At 45.7% G+C, this 17,644-nt stretch overlaps 1 protein-coding gene across 3 annotated transcripts in view; it reads left to right on the top strand.

The window, feature by feature from the left end:
• DPP6 (dipeptidyl peptidase like 6) overlaps nucleotides 1-17,644 on the top strand; it is a 1,158,816-nt gene that overhangs the window by 283,529 nt on the left and 857,643 nt on the right. Inside the window, exon 1 of one of the 3 annotated variants that reach the window (XM_035255078.3) lies at nucleotides 16,342-17,135. The exons of the other annotated variants lie outside the window; for them this stretch is intronic. Within the exon in view, the coding sequence (XP_035110969.1) occupies nucleotides 16,896-17,135 (240 nt within the window). The 5' untranslated portion in view covers nucleotides 16,342-16,895. Of the gene's footprint in view, nucleotides 1-16,341; nucleotides 17,136-17,644 lie in introns of those variants that run through there. 3 annotated transcript variants of the gene reach the window in all.

Here is a 17,644-nt window from a genome sequence, read left to right as displayed (position 1 = left end):
GAGAGAGAATGGGAATCTTATTCTATTGCCCAGGCTGGAATGCACTCTAAAAATAGGTATTAAAAACCTCTTTTATGCTGATAATTGTGCTTAACAGTGGAGACAGGAAGGAATAAGGGAAGGAAATAACAACCAGCCAACCACTATTTCATTTAAGTCTGTGAAATGCTATGCAAATGCTGAAGAGTGAAGAGTGATTTACTTCCAATTATGTGGTCACTTTCAAAATAGATGTAATGTGATACTGAGAAAAATGTATGTTCTGTGGACCTGGGGTGAAGAATTCTATAAATATTCGCTGAGTTTACTTGTTTCAGGTCTGAGTTTAAATCATAGATGTTCCTGTTAATTTTCTATCTCGTTGATCCATCAAATATTAACAATGTGGTGTCAAAGTCTCCTGCTATTATTGTGCAGGAGTCCAGGTCTCTTTATAAGTCATTAAGAACTTGTCTTATGTATCTGGGTCTTCCTATATTGGGTGCATATATATTTATGATCATTGACTTCTGTTGTTGCATTGATCCTTTTACCATTATGTGATGTCCTTCTTTGTTTCTTTTGGTCTTTGTTACTATTAAAGTCTATTTTGTCAGAGACAAAAGTTACAACTCCTGTTTTTTTTTTTTTTTTGGCTCTCCATTTGATTGGTAAGTCTTCCACCAATGCTTTGTTTTGATTCTTTGTGTGGCTTATGAGATGGATCTGGATACAGCATACCAATGGGTTTTGATTTTTTATTCAATTTGCCTGTCTGTGTCTTTGATTGGGACATTTAATCCATTCAAATTTAAGATTAATATTGATATTTGTCAGTTTAATATTGTCGTTTAAAGTCTAGCTGGCTATTTTGCCCATTAGTTGATATAGATTCTTCATTATGGAGATACTCTTTACCTTTTGGTAAGTTTTTGGGATGACTGATACTGGTTGTTCCTTTCTGTGTATAGTGCTTCTTTACAGAAGCTCTTGTAAAGCAGGCCTGGTGGTGATGAAATCTCTGAGTGCTTGCTTGTTCATGAAAAATTTTATTTTTCCTTCATTTATGAAGCTTAGTTTGGCTGGATATGAGATTCTGGGCTGAAAATTCTTTTCTTTGAGGATATTGAATATTGACCCCCACTCTCTTCTAGTTTGTAGGGTTTCTGCTGAGAGATCTGCTGTGAGCCTGATAGGCTTCCCTTTATGGGTAACTTGACCTTTCTCTCTAGCTGCCCTTAGATTTTTCTCCTTTATTTCAACCCTGGTGAATCTAATGAATATGTGTCTTGGGTTGCTCTACTTGAGGAATATCTTTGTGGTGTTCTCTGTATTACCTGGAGTTGAGTATTGTCCTGCCTTACTAGGTTAGGAAAGTTTTCCTGATTAATATCCTGAAGAATATTTTCCAGCTTGGATTCATTCTCTTCATGACATTCAGGTACACCTATCAAACGTAAATTAAGTCTTTTCACATAGTCCCATATTTCTTGCAGACTTCGCTCATTCCTTCTTACTCTTTCTTCTCTAATCTTGTCTTCTCATTTCATTTCATTAAGTTGGTCTTCGACCTCTGATATCCTTTCTTCTGCTTGATCAGTTCACCCGTTAAGACCTGTGCATACTTCACGGAGTTCTTGTATTGTATTCTTCCGTTTCATTAATTCACTTCTATTCCTCTCTAAATTGTCTATTCTTGTTAGAATTTCGTCAAACCTTTTTTCAAGGTTCTTAGTTTCTTTACACTGGGCTAGAACATGTTCTTTTAACTTACAGAAGTTTCTTATTATCCATCTTCTGAAGCCTAATTCTGTTATTGGAATGCACTCGTTCTCCATCAGGCCTTGTTCCCTTGTTGATGAGGATCTGTAATCCCCTGTAGAGGGAGAGGCATTCTGATTTTGGGTATTCTCAGCCTTTTTACGCTGGTTTCTTCTTGTCATTGCAAATTTATCCATCTGTCATCTTTGTAATTACCGACTTTCAAATTAGGTCTCTGAGTGAATGTCCAACTTGTTGATTCTCAGCACTAGAATCTGAGCAACCCACTGCGCTGGCTAAAACAGTGGCATTAAGATTCATGGTGCTTTTCTGCCCAGGAATCTCCAGTCTGGCCGCCTTTTTGAGTCCCTTTTTCAATCAGCTGAATGGATGACTCTGCCTTCCCAGAGCTCCAAACGTCAACCAAAAGTCCCGTTTACTCTGCACCAAGAACTGCGATGCCGGGGCACTGGCAAAACCACCGTGCCAGCCACAAAAGTCACGCTGGCGACCCGTGGGGCTCCTCTGCCGGGAATCTCCTGGTCTGTGAGCAACAAAAATTTATCTGAAAGTGTGGTGTCCTCTCGTTCTTTGCATTTTGACTGGTAGCTACAATCCTGAGCTGCTAGTAATCAGCTATCTTGGATCTCTCTCCTGATTTCTCTTTTTATAGTCACCTTGGGAATATAAGATCTTAGAAGCTAATAAATTCACCCATATAAAATACCTAATGATGAAAATTCAGAGAAAGATTCTCTTTTTTTTTTTTTTTTTTGAGATGAAGTTCCGCTCTTGTTACCCACGCTGGAGTGCAATGGCACGATCTTGGCTCACCACAACCTCCACCTCCTGGGTTCAGGCAATTCTCCTGCCTCAGCTTCCTGAGTAGCTGGGGTTACAGGCACGCACCACCATGCCCACATAATTTTTTGTATTTTTAGTAGAGACGGGGTTTCACCATGTTGACCAGGATGGTCTTGATCTCTTGACCTCATGATCCACCCGCCTCAGCCTCCCAAAGTGCTGGGATTACAGGCGTAAGCCACCACACCCAGCCAGAGAAAGATTCTCTAAACTGACATATGATAGTTCTTACATATGATAGAAACCCAAACTTGCCTACCATGATTTTACTGTTGTTGTCAAAGCCTCATTCATTCATTTGACAAATGCCTGTTGCTCAACTCCAGTGCTCCAGGCACCATGACAGACACTGTATGACCAGAAAAGGAGATGGAAGTGGTCACTCCTCTCGAGGAGTTTGTCCTCTGCTGGGGAGATGCAGGGAGGAGGCATCCCGCAGTACAGCCTGTCTGGGAGGAACCCATCCTCCAGGTAGAAGAAAAACACAGCAGGGCAGATTTTTTCAATGTTTTTTTTTAAAAAATCATACACTCATATGCTGATTTTATAATATGTTAAATGTGACCTACCAGGAGATTTCTAGCTCATCATTTTTGAAAGGCACTGTTGTTAACAATGTAGTATCTTCTCATCACGAATATCTCAGGAGTCACCAGTCAGAGCAGCTCCTAGCAGACTCTAGAATCATATTAGTATCTCCCATCCAGTCACCCTCTCTGAAGACTCTTTGCAGATAAGTGTGGCTTAAGTGAACTTTATACTAATGAACCCTGTATATGACAGTTTTTGCATGAACCATAATCAGACATAGATCTTCTTAGGGAACATATAATGGGGGAAATGAGACTTGGCCAGTCATGGCAGATGTTCAGTGATGTGTGTCACATGAATAAATGGATGAATAGCACAAGGTAAAGAGTATTGTGTTCTATAAGGCAGGCAGGCACATGTACTGGTTATGAGGACTTGGCAAGGCTAGGAGTTACTCCTTCAAGAATCATGGAAGACCTCAGAAGCCACAAGGTGGCGTGTGAGCTGGGCTTTAAAGGAAGCCTATGGTTGTGCCATCTGGAAATTTAATTTCACAACATCCTGGGATGTGTTTCCAGTGAATGAGTCATTGAAATGACAGAAGCCAGTGTCCAAAGATTACTGGGAATTTTCCTACAGGATGCAGTACTCAGACCTGGGCGTGAGCCCAAACTCTCTCCTACCTTTACCCCAGAACTTTTCCATTATAAGAGAGTGCATGTAAAACATATGCTTATGAAGCTGCCCCAGAGTTGAATCTTTTGTGATTCTTCAGTAAAACCCTTCGTAGGATGAAAGTTTATGAGTAAATTCAGAGTTTATCTCGAGTTACCCAGTGGATCTCTTGATGTCCTAGCTTCCCAGATACATTGCCAGTTTACCGGAAAATATGCCTTTTAGAAACTCTGATTAAAAACAAGTTAAAAAGCTGGTCTTTTTGGCCGAATGAATCTATATCTTTTCAAAGATGAAAAAATTCCCTATTTTTCAAGAAGCGAGCGCTAAGGATGCTCTCCAAGGTCCTGAATTTATTTGCAATTTCCTCAGTCTGTCGGCCATAGCAGCATAGCCTCTCTCTTTGCTCTGGATTTCTTTTTTATTCCGTGATAGGTGGAATAAAGCAATATGGCCCAGTATCGCTTGTTTTTAACCCAGTGTCATCACTGTCTCTCAGACAGTTTTGTGCCCCATCCACCAATGGCCCAGTGGAAGGTGATCCGGGATCCCTTCTGAATCAGTGAATGATTTGCACACAGACTCATCTATCTGATCTGTCCATCCTCCATGATAAACGGAAATTAGGTTCATTGTCGGCCCTCCCCTTCCTCCTGGAATATCTGACTCTTCAATAAATGAGAAGACTGAGTTCTGGTTCCTTTCCTGACTTGACTTTAATAGTTCGGAAAGCATTTAAAACATTTATAGGGCAGCAGTCCTTTTCGTAGGAAACAAAAGTCTTCTAAAAGGCAGTGTCATTTCCCGTGTGATGAGTCGAATACAGAAACCATGCGGTCAGAAGGAAGGGGCTGCCCGGAGTCAGCCCGGGATCCCGGGGCTGGACTGAACTGGCATTTCCGAGCTCCCAGGGCGCCCCCACGTGGCAATGTCAAGCTCCACGCTGCTCTCCGTGTGCTCAACACCAGCGCTTTTCTGGGGTTCTTTTTGTTTTGTTTTGCTTTGGCCTTTCTGTTGTTTATTTAGCTGCTTTTATGTTTGCAGTTGACTGAATTCATGAGAGGGTCATACAAATCAAAAGCTGTAAGTGAATAGGATCTACCAAGTGTTTCTGCAGACAGAGGTGCTATCACGGGGGATGCGGTTGGTGTGGTATGGGTGGAACAGAGAAACAGAAAGAAGAAAGGAGAATTAAAGCGAAATACATGAAGCTAGAAGACGTGTTTCTTGTCTGTTTTCCTCATGCTGATTTATTCACCTGGATCAAGACAAGGAAAAGTACACGGGGTCTAAATCATCAAAATAGTTGCAATATAAGGCAGCAGGCTTCATGAGCCTGTTTCTCTTCCTTTCTGTTCTCAACACCAGTTCTCTGTAAAATGGCCTGCAGCGTAGACTATGCATATAGAATCTGCTTAGTGGCTGACCCCCCTGCCTTATATAAACAAGGCTGGTAAATATGGGGCAAGACTCATTGGACCAACAATTCTGCAGGCTGGATTAAAACTCGAAGGCCCTAAACACTCATCAAATCAGCTTGCCTCTCCTGTTTGCAATTCCAGAACAATACTTTATTTTAAATAATAAAAGCATCTCATGTGTGCTAAGGTATCTTTTCCCCACATATTCTGAGTGCAAAATTCTATATATGTTCACGGGGGCTGGAACGGTTTTCCTTTAACTGTGATTCTTGTTCTGATTGCTAGCGTTCTGAATGCATGCTTGGCCTGTGCACTGTGCGGCCTGTGCAGCTCCTCCCGGCTGCCCCCTAGAAGAGGATTTCAAGCCTGTCATCATCAACTCACGGCAGCCTTGGTGGAGTGGGTTCCAAACTAGCTCTTATGACGCCAGCTCAAAGTCAGCCTCTTAGGAGTCTCTTTAGAGCAATGGGGTTGTGCATTTCAACACAATTTAAGTATAAAGTACAGATAAACATGAGTGTTATTTTAAAATAAATGTGCTAAAGCATTGATTCTCTTCTGCCTTCTTCCTTCTCCTCTGTCCTCCCTCTACTCTCCTCTTACAGACCCATAGTCCTCCTCTGTGGCTTTATTAATTCTGGGTAGAAACCATCTCACGAAACATGTTCTCTTCACATATTTAAGAGGCCTTCGAGCATTGACATACGTTTTCCTCTAGATTTTCTAGTTGAAGCAATGTGCAAAAATCAATAAAAATCCGAAATACACTGGTATTTTTCCCAGAGTTATGGACAATAGCAAATAAGAATCAGGTGGGAAAGCTTAATGAGTTTCTTTCTGGTTTATGAACTACAGGCAGCCATATGTGTTTTAAAGGTTAGGTACATAAAAGAAGTTTTGGGGTTTCCCCTCTAAAACAGTTGATTTGCCCTCTCAGGAGCTCCATGCTCTAAGTAAAGCCGATAGGATTGGCCTCTCAGCGTGCTTCTGTCATAGATAAGAATCTGATGTTTAGCAACTTTGTCTGGTGCAAGAGTCAGGCAGTGGAAGAACCAGGAGTGCAATGTGTCCTACTGGTGTGTCCTCCTGGTATATTTGGATTGGATAATTTCATGTTATTTGATAAAATTGCCTACGCAAGGAAGATAGTTATCTTAGGGATTTGAATATCTCAGCTGGGAAACTCAGCATTCACTGAGGCCACAATCAACCATTTACATCTCACTGTGAGCTCAGCAGAAGTTGGGGATGATACCAGCGCCTTGAGAGAGAGAGCCTGAAAAAGGAACCTTGAAAGGCAAACGTGAATATCGCCTTACGCTGCTGCTTCGTTTACTTCACGATGGCTAAGAAACCCTTCAAAGCAGTAATTTATCCAGCTTTTCCCACAAAGACTAAAATGGGTCTGCATAAATGATGTAATTTGGGTATCGCTGGGTTATAAAGAAGCACAATGGTGGTGATGATGGGTGCGCTGCAGAGGACCGACTTAATGGAACCCATCAGGGACTCAGAGCACAAATTTAGGGAACAAACAGGACCCACCTCATCCTGCTGCAGCTGAGGGTCAATGTTGCTGCTCTTCCTGTGAGTGAGGAAAAGGCTGTTCAAATTGCAGGCTCATGTGACTCGTGGATTTATTTAGCCAATGGGCAATTTCAGTTTACCTCTCAAACAAAATATAAATAAAAGTAACTGTTGGGAGAATTACTTTTTTGAGTACCAAATTACTATGATTTGAAATGCAATTAGTAGTATAGACAAACCTATTTTTCCCCTTTATGAGAAGGAAATTGTTCGGAAATGGGTATAGTGCTGATAAAGCTACAGTCCACAGTGAATTAAATTACCCGCAAGAAGCAGATACATGGCTTCATGTCAGTTTGATTGCTCCTAAAGTAATCTGTTTTCATTAATGAGAACTCACATATATGCATGAGTCAGGGCCTTGCACCGGTATCTCTTGTGTGGGGTATTTCTTTTTCCAGGTTAGGTCTCGCTCTCCGTATTTAAGATCTATTGTGTATATATTGATATTTACCTATCAATACTAAACATGTGCATGTGGTTCAGAGAATATGTTAAAATTCAAGAAAAACTACTGATCTACCTAAAGTTGCATCAACCCATTTTTTAAGTTTGTAGATATTTCCATTTGTGCACTGAAATGTAGAGGTTATCTTAAGTGATGGTGAAAAATAAAATTAAATGGATTTTATAATGAACACCTTAACATGCTTTAAAGGAGTGGATGTGGGAGAATTAAGTTCATAAAAGTCGGTTTTCAACTTAAGTATGTTTATTAACTTTATTGATTTTTAATTAAGGGCAGGATTTTTTTATTGCATTAAAAAAGGGATGAGTCCAAATCAGAGGTACTGAGGATTTTTTTTTATGAAATCAATTTTTGTGAAAGTAAGGCTTTTTTTTTTCTTTGCAATTCTGCAGAGTTCTTCTGCCAAATTGCATATATTCTGGAAAGACAGTAAAGGCTCTCTGCTGAAGAACAAAGTGAGAGTGTCTCAGATAAGTTACAACAGCTGTGGTGTTTTGTTTGGCCATATCTTTGCCTCTGCTTTGAGAATTCTCTTTTGACTACTACCTTCTTTCCGACATGAGCCTTAAACCTCAATTCAAGGATGAAACAGCATCTGAAAGTGTCCTGCCAAGACCAACTGGACTCCATTCTTTTTTGATTCCGAAAAAAAGTCTTAGCAAAGATTAAAAAAAAAAAAAAAAAACTCCCTCATTTAAAGGGGTTCTTGTTCATTCTTGAAAAATCCTTAGACTTAGGAGAATCCTTGTTCAATACTTTAAATGTGTAAGCTGTTATCTGAGACCTAAGCAAAGATTTGGGACACCTTGGCGCCAGGAAGAAAATTGCTCTAGTACATTGCTCTAGCGCGGTGTTTCTCAGACTTGCGCATGCATCAGAATCATCCGGAGAGCTTGTTAAATGCAGCTTGCCTGGCCCCAGCCCTGAGTTTCTGTTTCAGTTGGTCTGGGATAGGGCGCATGCATCTGCATTTCCAAAAAGTCCCTAAATGATGCTTTCACTGCTGGTCCAGAAACAACTCTTTGAAAACCCCCGTGTGAGTGGATTAGAAATGCTACTTCGTGCTTTTACAGTAAATAAACTACAGCTTTATGGCGAGCACATTTGTGATCTAGCGGCTTCTAACGGTCCTTTTGCAGTAAGTCTAGCAGTGCTGCAAATGCACCAAAATGAGCAAGAAATTGAGAAAATGGCACCTACTCACCAAAGGAGAGCGTTATCAATCTGATCATTTGTAGTATCAGTCTTGCTTCACTTCGAAGAGTGTTGACTATCTTTGCATGAAAGCAAGTTCACTTCAGTTCATCATTTCATCCATAGAATGTAGCACAATGGGGCCGGGCGCGATGGCTCAAGCCTGTAATCCCAGCACTTTGGGAGGCCAAGGCAGGTGGATCACGAGGTCAACAGATCGAGACCATCCTGGTAAACAAGGTGAAACCCCGTCTCTACTAAAAATACAAAAAATTAGCTGTGCGTGGTGGCGCGTGCCTGTAATCCCAGCTACTCGGGAGGCTGAGGCAGGAGAATTGCCCGAACCCAGGAGGCGGACGTTGCGGTGAGCCGAGATCGCGCCATTGCACTCCAGCCTGGGTAACAAGAGCGAAACTCCGTCTCAGAAAAAAGAATGTAGCACAATGAATGGCGCATAGTCAGCACTCAGGTGTTAACTGAGTAAGGGAAGTGCCTACCAGAATCACTGACTTCACTTTGCCGTTTTTCATGCATCGATTTGGCTTTAATGACACAAGCATGCAGGTTAGCAAATTATCCCCAGCGACTTACACATTTCTGCTGATTAACTGTGATTCAACTGGTCTACGCTGGGCCCGGCTAAGAGACTCTGCTTTGCGCTCCCCAGCTACCTGGCTTAGCCCCAGGCTATGGGTTGTATTGAGGTCTTCTCCAAGTGTGTTTGTTCTGGGGACTGGGCCAAAGCATGAGCTGCTAACAGGGGCATGTTTTTGTATGGTGGGTGATCAGAGTGCAGAAGCCAGCCAGGCTACACAAGCAACTGCAGAGCCTCTGCCTGCATCATGTCCACGCACATTCCATTGCCGCAAGTCAGTCACGTGGCCAATCTCAAACTCAGGGTGGGAGCAGGTGTGGGGGGACAGGTTAAGATACTTCCCTGCAGGGGGCGTGGACGGGTGGGGAGTAATATTTGTTGAACTACATTCCAGTCTGTTACAGTTCTGAATATGGAAATAATAGCTTATTTCATTTAGGACTCAGAGATGAGTGTTTGGGAGCGGGATATTTATAGGTTGGAAGCGCAATCACAGGCTCAACTTTATCATGCTCTTGAAGGAAGAGGCTGCCCCACTGAACATCCGAACAGGTGGTTTGTCAAGTAAAGGAAGACCCTTCCCTCCTTCCTCCTTCCATCTCACAGTCATTGTGTGGTTCAAAGAATGCAGTGGAATCTACGGTGCTTGGACCCGGAGGCCAACTTGCTGGGCTTTTTTTTTTTTTTTTTTTTTTTTAACTTTGTTTTGCTATTTCTGACAGACAAGCCATCTCTTTGGTGGGTGAATGAAGTTGTGCTCACACTCAATCCTCCCTAAGTCTTACTCCAGATGCACATTTTAGAAATGCACTATAGCCCCTTCCTTTATTTGTAACTGCAGTAATTTTTAGTGAAGTCAAGTTTTCCGTTTTCTGTAACTGTTTCTACAAGCCTGTGGGAGAGTTTCACTTTATGTGGTGGGATTCGATGAGCTGGCACTGGCTCCTTTTTGCTGCTGTCCAGAACAGAACTTGCATTTGACTGACCCTATCTTTATTCATTTTGGGTTCAATGTTGCTTTGGAGTCAAAGCCTGAGAATGCCTCTGGGTGACCTGATGCCAATGCCCCTGGGTGACCTGATGCCAATGCCCTCGGGAGAAGTCTGAGCCCTGTGCTCCCCGAGGTTCGTGCTCAGTTCTAAGGTTGACCGTGCTGCAAGCAGGTCAGCAAGGTCCTTTACAAGACTTGCCAGTGGTCACCAGAGAGAACAGACACAAGCTTTCTCTTCTTCCAGGATGCAGCCATCACCTCTGCTAGTTAAAAAATTAAAGCATGAAAGTGCAGAGACTCATTCCTGTCACTCTGACCTTGAAAGGAAGCATATTTAACGTAATTGACCAGACCCTGAGAAGTGTGTGGTTTGAAAAGGGCAAGGCGCTCTAGGGTCATTTTGGAGCAGAAGTCATATCTCTTTTAATCTAATAAAGCTTGATCTATAAACGAAGGCGTTTCAGAGAACAACATGATTATGGTCAAATGGTCACCAGGGACAAACAGAAACAGCGGAGTGTCTTCTACACCCCATGTTCCAAAAAACCTGAGAGCCTTGGGAAGCACTGTGGAAACTCTCATTGTATCACCAGAAGATGGGAAATGGCAGGAGTCTGTGCCTCCTCTAGAGTGAGTAATTATGTGGATAATTTCCGAGGCAATGTTGGTAGTACTGGGGAATATTTGATACATATTCAAAGGGCAGAAAGGAATTTTGAGAGAAAATAATATATATTATACATATAGCCTACAGATACTGATCCAGAGAAGGGACAAGAAGGAAGGACAGTTAGAAAGTGGGAGAAAAGGAGGAGCAGATTATGGTTAAATGTGGAAATGCAGGTGAAAGAACTAAGGGAGAATCCTAGAGGAAGGTGGGAAGGTTGTGGGCAACCCTCCACGACGCCAGAGAAAAAACATGGGGTGAGGTTGGCACCAGCCATTGAGTAGGATCAAGGCTTGTACAGCTCACCTGGCAAAACCTTAACACTTGTGTTGATCAACCACTGTGTTTGTGTACATGATGTTGGTGTAGTTAGTTGTATTTATGTTTTGAACTGTGTGAGAATCCAAGCAGTTACACAGTGGTAGGACTAAAAAGCAGGGAAATGTGCTTTTGGGAGATGGAAGCTTAACTTTACTCATTTTAGGGAAAGGCTATTTATTGGGTTAAAACAAATCATTTCCAGTTTCATCCATGTCCCTGCAAAGGACATGAACTCATTCTTTTTTATGGCTGCATAGTATTCCACAGGGTATATATGCCACATTTTCTTTATCTAGTCTATCATTGATGTGCATTTGGGTTGGTTACAAGTCTTTGCTTTTGTGAACAGTGCCACAATAAACATACATGTGCATGCGTCTTTATAATAGAATGATTTATAATCCTTTGGGTATATACCCAGTAATGGAATTACTGGGTCAAATGGTATTCCTATTTCTAGATCCTTGAGGAATCGCCACACTGTCAAACTGGAAACCATCATTCTCAGCAAACTGACACAAGAACAGAAAACCAAACACCACGTGTTCTCACTCACAAGTGTGTGTTGAACAATGGGAACACATAGGCACAGGGAGGGGAACATCACACACCGGAGCCTTGGGGGTGGGGGCCTAGGGGAGGATTAGCAGGGGGTGGGAGGATTGGGGAGGGATAGCATTAGGAGAAATATTTAATGTAGATGACGGGGCAACGGATGCAGCAGACCAGCACCATGTCACTGTATACCTAAGTAACAAACCTGCGTGATCTGCACATGAACCCCAGAACTTAAAGTATAATAAATAAACAACACAAATTATTTTACTTAAAATATATGAATTTTTAAGAAATAAGTTGAAAATCTACAAGTTGATGCAATTCATACTTTAACTCTGTTTTTCGAGAGCCTGAAATAGCAATTATTGTATGTGTATGTGTGTGTGTGTATGTGTGTGTGTTTGTGTGTATGTGTGTATATGTGTGTATGTCTGTATATTTGTGTGTGTGTGTGTATGTGTGTGTGTATATGTGTGTATGTGTGTGTATATGTGTGTGTGTGTTGGATATTTCCTGTTTGAAAGTGTGTAAAAGGTCTTACTATACAGCCCCTAGTGGAGAGTTATCTTGCAAAAAACAGAAACAAGAAACAAAAGATGTTTTGAGAGCTAGAAAGTGAGAAACAGATTTTCAGAGTGGAGAATATGCCTTTATTTATGCATCTAGCACTGTATTTTCTCAAGCTACCCAGATTTTTAAAAAATGTCTCCCAATTTATGAGTTCAAGGTGATAATATGTAAAAGACAGGGTGCCCACTGTTTAGGGAAGAGCTTCCTTCAGAGTGTGCTAGGTTAGCCACTTCATTTCTTCAAACGTTGGTGTTTGGAAAAGAAAAACTGTCTTAGGTATGGTTCTGTCCTTCTCCCTCAGCACCCGGAGAAAAGGGAAGTAAACCACAGGATATAATTCTCTCAGAAATAAGAGAATCTCCTACTTAATACAAATCATGCTTAGGCTGTGAAACTCAATGGCTGTCCTTTTGGTATTCCTACTATGCTTAGCTTGCAGGTAGACCAAAAATTTGCCTTCATTGTCATTTTAAAAATGACAATCCAACATATTTTGCAGCATCTGCCGAATCCCAATGACTTATGTTTGTTTTGCAAATTGGTTCTAAGGAAAATAAACACACACCCACACTTTTGTAATTAATAGGGAAGAAATAATCATATGAAACTAGATAGAAAGATGACTTGGGGGCATTTGGTTTTGAGCAGTATGGAGGAAGTAAACTCTTGACATGAAATAGTTTGCAAAACAGTTTCAAAAATATTTTCTCACAGGTAACTAATAAGTAAGAATAAAAATCAGCTTCATCACCCTAATGCGTTTCAGATGTTCAAGGACGAACTGAGTAGAAGGAGTATTGGCATGTTTCCTTCTGAAACACTACACCTGCTTTGAAATGCCCACTGGGTGCTTTTGCTACTCTTCAGGGTATTTTTCCTTGTTTGGGTGTGTGTGTATGAGAGGTGGCAAAAAGGTGATTAGAGGCAAAGACTGAATTAATCATACATCGTAAACATAACATGCTTGCCGGTCTTTAAAACTGTATCACTTTACTCATTCTAAAATACCACTTTTTTTTTTTTTTTAAACGAATTCTTGCTCTGTCAGCCAGGCTGGAATGCAGTGGCAACATCTCTGCTCACTGCAACCTCCGCCTCACATGTTCAAGCGATTCTTCTGCTTCAGCGTTCCGAGCAGCTGGGGCTAGAGGCACGTACCAACACACCTGGCTAATTTCCGTATTTTCAGTAGAGACAGGGTTTCACCATATTGGCCAGGCTGGTCTCGAACTCTTGACCTTGTGATCTGCCCACCTTGATCTTCTAAAGTGCCGGGATTACAGGCTTGAGCCACTGCACCTGGCCAGCTTTATTCTTTTATATATGGGACCACAGAGTCCTCACACCCTCAACTGCAATGTGTGTATCAGTGCTTAAGACAAATTTGGATGTGTGAGTCCACAGACAAGCATGCACACACGCACCAGGTATAGAACGTTCTTTAAAATGTCCCCAGGAGCATTGCATTCAGTGTGCAAGGTGCGAGAGTGTAGCCAAGCACTTTTCAAGTTGGGTAACGGGCGCTCCATCTGGATCGTCCTTAAGGAACATCCTCGTGTTCATCCATGTTTTTTTCAGTCCTCTCCAGCATCCATCCTGTCTCCTTTCACACCTGCATCTTTCAGAGTCGCGCTCCTTCCTGCCCACCTCCCCTGCCCTGCATCTCTCCTGCTTCATTGTTAGATTGCTTCCTAGCACAATTTTTTTTTTCTTTTTTCTTTTTTTTTTGAGATGGAGTTTTGCTCTTGTTACCCAGGCTGGAGTGCAATGGCGCGATCTCGGCTCAGCACAACCTCCGCCTCCTGGGTTCAGGCAATTCTCCTGCCTCAGCCTCCTGAGTAGCTGGGATTACAGGCATGCACCACCATGCCCAGCTAACTTTTTTTTTGTAGTTTTAGTAGAGACGGGGTTTCACCATGTTGACCAGAATGGTCTTGATCTCTTGACCTGGTGATTCACCCGCCTCAGCCTCCCAAAGTGCTGGGATTACAGGCTTGAGCCACCGCGCTCCACCCCCAGCACAAATTTTTCCTCAACTCTTTCCCCTGTTGCTTATGAGTTTTAAGGTGATTTCATTTTATAATTTTAAGTAGAAATCGCTTATCATATTTTCTTAGAGATTTTAAACTTTGGCTAAATTATAAATACCTACAATACCTTGGGAATGTAATTTTTAAAAGTGGCACATATGCTTTATCCCACATTAGTATTCATCTATAATTAATATGCACACATCTATGCAGTATCATATACGATCAACTATTCTGTGTAATAATTGTATTTTGTATACACTGTTAGTACGACATGCTTTTAGTTTGTGTAAAAATACGTATGCATATTTCATACATAGTGTGTGTATATTACATAAGTGGGACCCTAACTGCATTTATATTTAGTTAAATGTCAGAATCCCGATGCTTCAGTGAACAACATGAGCTTTCTTTCATGTCCATGTTAGGAGAGACAGCTTCCTCCCATCAAAAGCGCAGCTGGGGCAGAGGAGGAGGATGAGGGCAAGGTTTTCTATCTATCTAATTGTGGTGAATTTTAAAGTTTAGTTTTATGGCTCTGCTGCCTCTGTCTGCAGTCAAATGGAGCAGGGGAAGTTCTCCCCACCCCAGCCCCGCTTGGTGGTGGCCTCTCCCATGCAGCAAGTCTTGCTTAGCTGTTGGAATCCTGGTTTTACTTGGTTTTGTATTTGCTGTTAAAAAAGGAGTGTTTTTTAAACTGATGTTTCTTCATAGTAAAGAGAAACTACTGTGGAGTAAATAGAGCTTGGTACAAATTTTGGTTAAAGCTAAAAATGACACCCCGGATTGAGAGTTTGGGGAAGTGAGGCAGGTGGAAGGGACTGAAGGAAGTCTCTTCCCAGGAGACTTGTTCCTGGTAACCAGTTTCTCCCCAGCAGGTAGGGAAACAGGAGGAGCAGGCAGTTTCCGGCCCAGGCAGGCCACTCCCTCGGCTTGGGGCGGTGCCAGGACTGGCTGGGGGCGAACCTGCAGTCGGCCTTGTGCCTGGCGGCCTAGTCTGTTATTTTGAAACCCTAAGTGGAAACAGACGTGGAAACCCGGGAGGAGCAGGGAGCTCCACGCAGTCATGGGAGATGAAGCCAATGCCCTGCCTCGTTGTGGAAGGGGGCGGCGGAGTGGGCAAGGGTGGGGTCTCACGGGTCCCCCCTCTGGAGTTAGGGGTTCCCGGTCCAGGTTCGTGCTCTGGATGGGACAGGTCCCTCCCGGCGGGGAAGGGCGGCAAACGGGAGCAGGAAAGGGCGCGTTAGGAGGACGTGGGGCGGAGACGAGAGGGACGCGCGCCCAGCAACTCCAGAAGGACCGGCGAGGAGGGCCAGTGGGAGCAGGAGAGGGCTCGGGAGGCCGGCAGGGGAAGAGAAGCGATGCCGGGCCTGGGGCCTCGGAGGCGCGGAGCCGGCTGGCGCGGGTGTCCACACTGGGGCGCTGCAGCGCGCCTTCCTGCGGCGGGGCGGGAGGGGAGCCCGAGCGCCACGGGAGCGGAGCCACGTAGCCCTCCCTCGCTCTCGGCGCAGGCTTTGGAAAAGTTGCGGGCTGCCCGAGAGCCGAGCCTCCGGCCGCGTTCTTAATGAGAAAGCAGTCGCTGTCACAGCCCGGTTGGCTGCGGGGAGGGGCGCCCCGACCTCTGGGCCTCCACCACCGCCCCGCGACCTTTCCTGCCCTCCCCAGGTGGGCGCAGGGACTGGGCGGTTTCGGAGGGAGCCGGGCTCTGGAGGGAGGGCGGCCTCCGCGCCAGCGTCGCCCGACCACCTTGCGCCCTCCTCGTGGCTCTCCCTCGCCCCATTCGCACCCCAGGGCCTCGGGGTCTCTGTTGTTGCTTCAAGTTAGGCAGGACGAGCTGGGGGCGCGGGGAGTCCTCGGAGGGAGCCCGGCGCTGCAGCGCGCGTGGTTGCGGCGCCCCGGGGCCGGCCCCACCTTCAGTCGCCCCCGCGGCCTGCCCCTCCTCGACCTCCCTGTTCGCTCGCGCCGTCCGTTCGCTGGCTTTGGGGCACGACCTTCCGCAGGGCCCGGGCACCCTGAGCTCCCCCGGCTCCCCCCAGCCCTCGCCCCCGCACGGTCCCCGCCCCTGCACCCGCTTCACGCACCCCCGCCTCCGTCCCCTTTTTTGCGTCCCCCGCGCCCCCTTCGGGCTGCCAGTGCTGGTCGTCCCGGCGGGCGCCGGCCCGGGCGCGGGGAGGAGGCCGGTGGGGAGGGGGCAGAGGGGCCAGGGTAGGGGAGGAGCCGCTCGCGGGGCCTGGGGGCGGGGAGCGGCGAGCGCGCTCGGAATGTGTGCCGGTCTCTAGGTGGTGCCAAATTCTGGGGCCTAGGCATTTCCCTCGCTTTATGTTTTTGGATTTTTCCTTCCTTCCATCTCTTTGATTAGGCCGTACGTGGCCTTGGCAAGGAGTTGGGGGGGGGGGGAATCAAAACAGGAACGAGAGAAAGCACAGTCAGACCCCGGCTTCGCCAGCCGCCGAGGAGGGGGCGGAGGAAGCTGAGCCCAGCAGAGTCGCCAGCGGAGACTCGCGAGTGGCGCGCGGGAGGAGCGGCCGCCGGCGCCGGGCTTGCCTTGCTGCTGCTGCTGCCTCCCCACCGCCTTTTTTTTTTTTTTTAATCTGGAGCGGGGTGGGAGCGGGAACCCGAGAGAGAGAGAAAGCAAAATATTCAAAAGCCCCAAAGACAGCCAGCAGGAGCGCGCGGTGCCCGATGGCTTCGCTGTACCAGAGGTTCACCGGCAAGATCAACACCTCGCGGTCCTTCCCCGCGCCTCCGGAGGCCAGTCACCTCCTGGGCGGCCAGGGGCCCGATGAGGACGGCGGCACGGGGGCCAAACCCCTCGGCCCGCGGGCGCAGGCGGCGGCGCCCCGGGAGCGCGGCGGCGGCGGCGGCTCGGGTAGCCGGCCCCGGTTCCAGTACCAGGCGCGGAGCGATGGTGACGAGGAGGACGTAAGAGCTTCTCGGGGGTGGGGGGCGGCGGCGGGGGCTCCCGGCCGAGCGTGAGGCTGCGAGACGCGTTGGCCGAGGGGCATCTGGGGGGTAGAAGCGGACGCCCTCCCCCCTCCCCCACGATTCCCCGGGCGACCCCAGACACGCTCCGTGGCGCCAGATCGCGGTCAACGCCACTGTCCGTCCGGGAGGGAGCGGGTCTGTGTCTGTGGCCGCGGCGGCCGGGAATTGGTGGCTGGAGGGAGCAGGTTTTGGGTGCTGCGCTTGCTGGGATCTGGAATTCGCTGTGCGTTCCCTGGATGCGCGGATGTCTTTTTAATGGCATGCTGCTATGGCTCCTAAGAAGAGAATTCGATCGGCCTGGGCTTACGAGTTGGTTTATTTATTTTTTATTTCTTTCGTGCTCCGGGAAGAGTCTCGGGCGCCTTCTCTCCCTCCCACCTGTGTCTGGAATCTCCATCGTGCCCCTCCTCGCCTCCCCATTCTGTCCCTTGACTCAAATGCCTCTC

The sequence above is a fragment of the Callithrix jacchus genome, chromosome 11 (assembly GCF_049354715.1).
Source record: "Callithrix jacchus isolate 240 chromosome 11, calJac240_pri, whole genome shotgun sequence".
NCBI classification, from domain to species: Eukaryota; Metazoa; Chordata; class Mammalia; order Primates; family Cebidae; genus Callithrix; species Callithrix jacchus.
The sequence above is the reverse complement of the archived record's forward strand: the minus strand, read 5'-3'. Positions and strand labels throughout refer to the sequence as shown.